The sequence below is a fragment of the Crocodylus porosus genome, unplaced genomic scaffold (assembly GCF_001723895.1).
Source record: "Crocodylus porosus isolate Cpor-Errol unplaced genomic scaffold, CroPor_comp1, whole genome shotgun sequence".
Classification (NCBI taxonomy): domain Eukaryota; kingdom Metazoa; phylum Chordata; order Crocodylia; family Crocodylidae; genus Crocodylus; species Crocodylus porosus.
Window position 1 is genome coordinate 91,042,131 of NW_017728947.1, and position 9,154 is coordinate 91,051,284.

General features: G+C 42.4%; 1 protein-coding gene across 1 annotated transcript in view; it reads left to right on the forward strand.

Moving 5' to 3' along the window:
* The window catches only part of PPP4R4 (protein phosphatase 4 regulatory subunit 4), a 133,163-nt gene that overhangs the window by 120,825 nt on the left and 3,184 nt on the right, over nucleotides 1–9,154 (forward strand). Inside the window, exon 24 of the mRNA XM_019551148.1 lies at nucleotides 3,822–3,972. Within this exon, the coding sequence (XP_019406693.1) occupies nucleotides 3,822–3,972 (151 nt within the window). The remainder of the gene's footprint in view (nucleotides 1–3,821; nucleotides 3,973–9,154) is intronic.

Consider the following 9,154-nt stretch of genomic DNA (forward strand, 5'->3'; position numbering starts at 1 on the left):
AACCACTTAGGACATGGTGGCACCTTAGAGACTACCTTCTGTCAAATTGAATTCACGTAAGTTTAGAACCATAAATATTACAATGAAACCAGAATATACAATTTAAAGAAACTCCTCTCTATACAAAGCAATTTATCTTTTTTATTATCATTTCAGTAAAAGTTCTGCAGCAGGATATTCTTCTTCTATATCAGGAGTTGGAAAGGGTTCTATACTACCATTTAGTGGTAAGTAATATTTTACTGTTAGTTTGTTTCTATTACAGTAGTTTCTATAAGCCCTGATGAAGATCAGGGCTCTGTTGTGCAGAAACGGATGAGAGCATGCCATTTGGAATGCAGTTGGTAATTCTCAAGTTTTCAGGTCAAAATAATAATAAAAAAAAATATTAGTAATGCCTACAAGCCACTTGCCTATCATTGGCACTTTGTCGTAGGAGGGTTAATGGAAATAAATTTTGACATGGATTTGAAATACAGCATCTGTCCAGATTAATGCTCAGAGTATGGACAAATGTACACCAAAAGTGGCTTTAAAAGGGGTATGTTACCCAGCCTAGGTAGGTGTATCACAAAACTATTCTAGCTTTTACCCTGTATCATCCAAGGTCAAAGTTAGAGTGATTTTTAACTCACCTGTATTGCTACAGGAACATACACTTGTAAGTGGCAGTGTAACAACTCCTGCGCAGTTCCAAGCAGCAGCTTCCCATGTTTTGAGGCCTCTTCAAGGGTATGTGGGTCCATACCTTCAGGGTATATTCTAAGGATGTAAAAGTAGCATTGTAAAGTAGTGGGCAGCCAGCCTGTGGCATGGGATGCCTGTAGGGCATCTACTGGTGCCAGTGTGGTGCAGCTGCCTTAAGGGGCCCCTACCTGTTAATGCCCTTTGTCTCCTCAGAGTTTCCTTGCCTTCGTACTCTCTCCTACCATGCCTTGATGCAGCAAATTGATGGAGAGGCTGCCCTAAGGGTGAAGAGAGCTTTGTCTGGATCACAACTCCCCCGGGCTCATCCCACTTTTACTCTTGCTGTGCCCTTTAGCTTGGTGTCCACTGTGCAGGACTGCAAGCTTCTGGCTCAGCTTTAGTCATGCACTCGTAACCTCGGTTCTGGGCCCCATGAGACTCTTACACAGGCCTTGGGGACATGGGTCAGGACACGTTCCAATCCTGACTCTGTCTCCAGCAGGCTTTGCCCCTCATGGCCTCTACTTATTCCCAGTCTCTGCCTTCTGCCCTCTTAATGCCAAGTCTGAGATTCGCGGTGTCCCCAGGCACTCTTTTCAGTGGCCTCTGCACATTCCCCTTACAGCCACAACCATCGGATGAAATAAAAAACCACGCGCACAGGTGTCTGCCCTAGCTCAAACAAAACACCCTGGCTGGGTTTGCCTCACTCTGCAGTGATGCTTGCAAAAACAAAACAGAAAAAGACTTGGAGTACTTATCTCAATCCAAGTAAGGGTTCTTAGGCTGTTCTTCTGAGTCTGTCCCTCATAGCCCTGGTTCAGCCCCTGGACCCTCAGCTCCAGAGCTCTGCTCACTATAGCTCTTACAGTCAGACTGCCTCTCTAGCTGGGGGGTTGGGCTTATAAAGTGTCTTGTGGGTCACCAGACCCTCCACTTCCTGGGCAATCAGGCACTTCCGTGCACCTGGACTCTGTGGCTGTCTTGTCTCAGGCTTTTCTGACTGTTAATTTGACTCCAGCAGCATAAAGAAAGCATGAGTAGGAAAAAAAAAAAGGAAAACAACAAAGAAAAGGGGACAAACTGAGAGAGGAGGAAAGGACCAAGCACCCCAGCCAGACCCTTTCCCTCTTCTAGTAATGGGGTAGGGGCCCTGTTACAGCGCTGCAAGTAGTACAGGCAGACTGTGTTTGGTATGTGGCAGATTGGGGAGTACAATGACAGACAGGGCAGGGAGCAAAAAAGAGCATCAGGTTAGGCAGGTGGAAGAAAACAGAACAGCAGTTTGGGCAGGGAGTAGAATGCTGAGCTGCAGATTGTGTAAGGGAAAGGGATTGGAATGGCACTTGGGCGTAGTCTGGGGCCAATTTGTGGTACACCTGCACCTGACGGAAAGATTGGCTCCCACTGATACAAAGTTCAGAAGAACTTAATTGAGAAACAGATAAACAGATGACGGAGACTTCTTAAGCGGTGGACTCAGGATACTAGAAATAATGATTCCAGTTAGCAAGGTTAGTCTCAAGAAAGATTATTTGACCCTGGGCAGAAGAACAGAACCCTTCATTTGGGTACATGAGAGGTTTCTGTGTACTGGCAAAAGCAACAAATTTAACCAAGTCAAAACTGCCACCTTTAGCTGTGGCCACTGCCCGGTACTTTGAAGGAAGTAAACAATAAACAAAATACCAAAAAGCCCTAAGACACAAAGCATTTACTTGAGAAAAGAGAATTTCTTCCTTTCCCATGCAGGGGGCCCTAAATGCATGGCTTAGCATGGGGCAAGTCCCAGGGCATGTGGGACACAAGTGGCACAGGTAGCCTCTCTATGTGGGACATAGGAGATGAAGGAGGTAGTGGGAAACATAGCAGTAAATATGGCAAGGAGCAGGCATCAGAGCAACAGATTGGGCAAGAAGCATAAGGCAGGAAGTAGAAAGCAGAGCAACAGATTGGGCAGGGGAAAGGGTTGGAGTGCTGCGGGTTTGACCTTGTTGTGCAGCTGCCAAGAACATTGGCCCCTGCTGAGTTAGCACTTTATGCTATTAAGTTAGGTAACCTTTCTGTTACTCCACTCCTCCATATTGTTATTTATTGCTTGTCACCCACACATTTCATGAGCACACATTTAATTCCTTCTTGATGGTCACTAATAAAATTGTAAAATCCCAAGACTGACCCGTGAGGGGGTCATCACTAGTAACCAGTCTCCAACCTGACAATTCACATGTCATTGTGACCCACTGTTTTCTCCTTCATTTTAACCAGCATCTTCCCCATTTTATGATTCCAGCAATGTTCCCACCCTATCTAGTTTGGCTAATCGTTTTCTGTCAGCCATAATGTCACAACTTTTGCTGAAATCCAGGGAAATTAAGTGTGCTGGTCTGCCTTTGTCTAACAGCTGCTGTGAACAGAAAGAATGAGTTCTCACTCCTACTATCTATTCTAAATATGTTCTGTGGCTAAACGTGTCATTTCAGTATCCAAAACCATTAAAGTTACCTTTAGTAATAGTTAGTTGATCCCTTGATTTTTAAGCTTTTAAAAAAATTAAGCAACTTTGAATAGTACTTCACAAGTAATATTCAGTATGCAATCCTATAGATTAACCAGAAAAAAACACTTAATGCTCAGTAAATAAAGAAAAATGTTCATATTTTTGCATTGATTAGTTCTTAACATATTTTTCTAGTTTGAGTTACTTTGTGTTACACATTTGCTAAAACAGTCATGTTTAAAGCATAGTAGATACTTGAATATGCATTTGGACTGAGTTTTTTTTAAAACAGTCATTTGTCATTGAAATGATTAAAATTGTGTTCTCAGGTGTTTGTAGTCACATTTTCCGGATGTTGAAAGGGAGGCCCAATTTTGAAAAGAAGTGTCTAGATATATTTTGGCCTTGAAATTAATTAATTTCACATGGATCTACCCAAAAATATATAATAAGTGTCAAAGCCATTAGTATTTTGACACTAATAAAGGAAAGACTATGCCACACCTGATTGAAATGTTTAATTAGTAGTTTACTTACTGCTGAAACGATCTTAAGTCAGACCACAGTACAAAACCCACTAAACGCAGCGACAATATGTTTTATTTATGTTTAATTTGCTATCTCTTTCTTACAGAAGATTCATTCCGGACTCGTTCCACCAGCAATATTGGGACTGTTGCCTTTCCTTCCAGTTCCTCCTTAGCAACTTCCTCCCGCAGTTCAGTTAACTCAGTTGATCAAAAAAACAATGGGAATAAAGATAGCCAGTCACGAAAGATGAGCTTGTAAGTGATTGACTAGAGTTATGACTATGCTTAAGCATGACTCTTCAAAGGGAATTTGTCACAGCCTGTAAAACAGAATGAATTGGTTTGTGTCTATATGGTCACACTGTGTTTTCCTTGCTCAGATGTTTGTGTATACCTGAACTTAGGTCTGAGAGATGGTATATGCAAATGCTTGGGCTTCGTATGCTTTTTAAAGATTGTATTGTGGTCTTGCATATTTACCATAAATTTGTATTTCAGTATTTCTATCTGGTTTGAGGGGCTACGGTGCTGATCATTATTTCCCTGCATTACATCTGTCACTGGCTCCGCTCAAGTTTTTTACATTCAAAAGTCTGTGTTCTACTTTACAAATGAAAAATGGTTATCTAATGATTTTCTTAAGAATAGTCTGGTATTGTTCATACTAATGATTCTCACCCAGGGTACCAGGGCAGAGAAGCCTGTTAGAGCACTCCATATTGTGAACTGGGATAGAACCCAAAGTTCTCAGGCACCTGTATAGGTGCTGGACGTCTGCTCCGACCCATACTTAGCACATGTTGGAGCACACTCAATTAATTGCGTCTGTTGGAGTGTGCTAATTAGTATGCTCCAGCAGCCTCTGCATCATGTATTCAGTGTCCCTGTGCTTTAGAATGACAGTGCGGGACACTTTAACTAAAGCTCATAGAAGGAGCTTTACTTAAAACGCCCCCACTGCCATTTTTAAGTGTGGGACGCTGCAGTCGCTTTAATTTAAGAGCCGCTCTAATTAAAATTCCTCCTCCCCCTCCCCCATTCACTCTTTCCTCCACCCTGGAGCATGTATAAAGATGCCCCTCAAGTTTTACCGTTCCTCAGCTGTCAGCAGAAATGTCCATGAGACCCTCTAGTAAAGTTTACCATCCTCTGGTATACCAAAATATATCATTTTATTTAAAGAAGTTAGCTGACAGAAGTCTTTTCAGTGGTAACTATTGATGACCCAAGAGGGTGTTAACGTGATGCCGTATAATTACATTTCTTATCTTCTGTTTGCTTTCATTTTTAATCCTACAAAATTACATGCAAATATGTTTAAAATAAAATTACTGTTGATATGTATGTCAAGTGCTTGGAAGTTAGGAAATGTCAGAAATAAGGTTTCGCATCCAATTTTAGCTCAGCCCTCCTGTATATTGTCTTGTGATGCTTGTTCATGTTTTACCACACCTATTTTTCCCATCAGATTTCTGTCTCATTCAGTGCACAGAATGGTTTTGCTCTATATATTAGTAAGGATTGGTTAGTGAGAAAGACACTTGTCTGTAGGAACCTTGTCTCATTTGTTGAAAAAGTGAATGAACCAGAGGACTGCAGAGACAGAGAAATTACAATATTATGGTTAAAACAGCTGACTATTGTCCTGGAGAATTAGATTCAATCCCTGCCTAAGCCTCAGTTTCCTTGTAACCAATAACCACATCACTTAACTCAAATTTTTCACAAATGGTCACCAATTGAGTGGTCTTGAGCACTCACAAGTGTAACTGAAGTCAATGAAAACTGTTTTGAATACAAAAAGTTCTATATAATGTTAACTTAAAAAGCATCCTAGGCACTCATCATTTGTGAATGATTTTAATCTCAGTCTCTCTTTACTGTAGTTCTTGATCTGTAACTTGGGGTTAATAATACTCCCCCCATATCACAGAGGAGGTGTGAAAATAAACTAATTTGTCAAGGGCCTGGAGACAGAGAAATGGGCAGGAAACGAATTTCACATCTGCCTGAACTCAACATTTCAAGTATTTTCCTACTTGGATTTGGGATGAAGCCAAAACTGTTTATATTTTTGTAAAAAAAAAAAAAAAACCTCAAAAAAACAAAAACAACAGTGGCTCCCAGAATACAGTAATACTTCATACAAAATTAAATAATCAATATTTTAATTATGTTAAATTATTAATTTTTTACTATTATGTAATTATTTATCATTGTTTCACAAAACTGCTCTGAAACATTTCAGTAGCTATCCATGAACTGTCTGAAATCCACATAAGGTGCTTGGGTACAAAAATTTGCACTGGAATATTTAGTTTACAGCAAACATATATGTACAAACATATTTAGCTCCCTGTTAGTCCCACATCAAAGGTGTATGTAGAGATGAAATACTTTTGAATTTTGTAAAATAATATGTACATCCAAAATGCATCTCATTTAAATTTTGATTCCATCCTCTCTGCAGTTTAGCAAAAAATCAGCCATTGCTTTCCATGTGATTTGATTAAGCCTGTAGGCAGGAAAAATGTCATGAATTGTGCTGAAGATGCCTTCTTTTGTAACTATCATGGCTGAATCACAGAAAATATAAAGAACTTAATTTAAACACATTTTTCAACTGTGGAAGAGTCACAAAAACATCAGTTAAGTGCTTCAGCCCACAAGATACCTCACTTAAATCAATTTTCAGAGAAAAGCATGTGCAGATCTGACTGTTACTAGGGAATAGGCAATGTTAAATTATGAGTCATCCTAGAACAGAGATTGACATGAATCATAAACACTAGGAATCTAATCCTCTACTATTATGTTGTTTAGCTTTATTCTCTTCACTTATATGATGCCTCATTTTCAAGATGTTAAGCAATTTTCTTCCAGCGTAAAAATTTTGTTTCCTACGTAATATAACATGGAAATTGATTCAAATATAGATAAGACAGCTTGTGTATCTATACTTTATTGAGGAATCAATAAAAATGAAGTCCCAAGAGAGAAAGAAAATGCGTTTAAGAATGATGTTGTTTTGTAGTCTGTGGTCATGCACATAGTGTCCGATTTGTTTCGCTTCCAATTGAGGTAATTTCCAATTAAATTAAATCTGTGATTAACTTCAGTGATTTAGGGATGAGCAGGAATGAGAGATGCTTGTCCCCAGTGAAATCAGGGACGTTTCACTGATATTGTTAGGGCCAGGATTTTATGCTGATCTCTATAATCAGTCTTCAAAAAACGTATTAAATGTAATAAGGATGCTTTGCATCCATATTTGACCATAGTATCATTCATACTTTCAAAGCAAATTTCATTGCTTAGTTTGTTGAGGCTAAGACTGGAGTTCTGAATTCTGATCACAGTTCTGCCCCTAATATACTGTCTGGCCTTCAGTTGTGTACATATTTCTGTCAATAATTTTCTGCTCCTTGTGCTAGTGGGAGTTGGTTTTGGCCACATTTCCATTCCTGTGAAATGGGCATGGTAAATAACTTGGAGTATACATATTTCTATGAAAGGTGTCTGAAACATATTTTTGATAAAAGAGGGGGAAGAGATGTTAATAATGAGTTTCTAAAATAAATTTTACACAGAGCTCTGAAATGTTGGTCTATAATTGTCTGTGCTTTGTGAGCATCGGTTGATTTGTTGAGCCTCAGAAGACCTCTGTGAAGTGGCATGTAGTTTATTTTTCAGATTTGTTAAACTAAGGCAATGAAATGTTATGAGACTTGCCAGATTCACATACTGAAGCCAGTTGACAGAACTCTAGCTAGTAGATACATTTGCCCACCTTTCAAATGATACTGTTCTAATTTAAGTTATGGTTACACTGGAGTTTAGCAGAGCAGCATCCAAGCTACTTTTAAATGAGCTTGCTTGGGTACTCGGAGGAGTCCAGCTATGGTTCAGCCATGGTCCAGGATCATGGATCCTGGTTTTCTCTGTTTAAAAAACTCAAATTCTCTGATTTAAACCCCCGCAAATTTTCTGATCAAAAAACCCAAAATCTTCTTTTTTTCCATAATTAAAATGAAATGCCACTATATATACAGTTAATCAGTTTACCAGTGTTTTATTGATTTCATTACAATTTTAAAGGCTATTTGGAAGCCTGTCAGTGCCTCAATCACTATAATAAAATCCATTCTAAATACCTGTATATCTTGGTGTTTGATTTTTGGGTTTTTTTAATCACAGAAAATCAGAGTTCCACGTTCTCTTCATTCACCAGGTTCTGGGTCCAGTTGTGACTGTCCCCCACTGCTTTGTAGTGCTGAACAGCCCTGATATGCCAGTGTCCTGCCCATGCCATTGCCCCTCACTCCCAAACCACATCCCCCACATCCCTGCTGGTGCCCCTTACTCCTGACCTGCAGTCCCCCTGATACTGCCAGTGCCCCCCATTCTCAACCTGCAGCCCCTCATCCCTGCTGGTACCTCACACCTGACCTGCAGGGCTCCTCACTCCCAACTCATAGTCCTCCATCCCCCTGGTATCCCTCACTCCAAACATGCAGCCTTTTGTCCCTGCTGGTGCCCCTCACTCCTGACTTGCAGTCCTCCACTGCCTTGGGCCATGCTGATGCCCCACACTCCCAACCTACAGCCCTGTGTCCATTACTGGTGCCCCTCACTGCAGATCCGCAGCCCCCTGGTGCTGCCGGTGCCCTTCACTCCCAACCTGAAGTCCCTTACCCTGCTTCAGTCCTGCTGATGCCCCTCACTCCCAAACCACAGCCCCCTGCCCCGCCCACCAGGCATGCTGGAGGGAGGCCTCCAGCTGCCCCTGTGGACTACAGGATGGTGGTCTGTGAGGACATGGTAGGGACAGCCTCCAGCATGAGGTGCACCTCATGAGGAAGCATAGGCAGCAGCTGGGGCACCACATACTGCCCCATGCTGTGGGCTGAGGGTGGGGCCAGGGCTGCGCTATACTCCACAGCCACAGTGTGAAGCAGAGCATGGCTTTGGCCTGGGCCATGCTGTGGGCAGCAGGAGGGGAGGGTAAGGGGCTTCAGGACCTATCTTATGTGGGCCAGAGCATGCTGGCTGTGGCTGTGGTGACTCTGGCTTGTGCAGGCGGCAGTGGAGCTAGTTGAGCCCTGGTGTGGGCTTGAGGGTGAAAGAGGGGATGCCTGTGGCATCCCGCACCCTAGGCTGGGGCTCCTGCACTGTGCCAGGTGGCCTGGCCAGAGCCTTGCCTCCCTGCTTCCTGGGCAGCGTGTCCTGGTGGCCCTACCCTGCCCTGGCCCTGACAGCACAGGCAGCAGCTCCTGGTGCCACCAGCCAGGCCACACAGCTCCTCACCCCCCACCACCTCCTTCTCCTACTGGAGGAGCAGGTGCCTCCGGGCGGGCCCTGCTGGCAGCAGCACAGAGATGGGCTTGCCAGCAGCATGGAGTGCTGCCTCGGGCCCCCTACCCTGCTTCAACCTTGG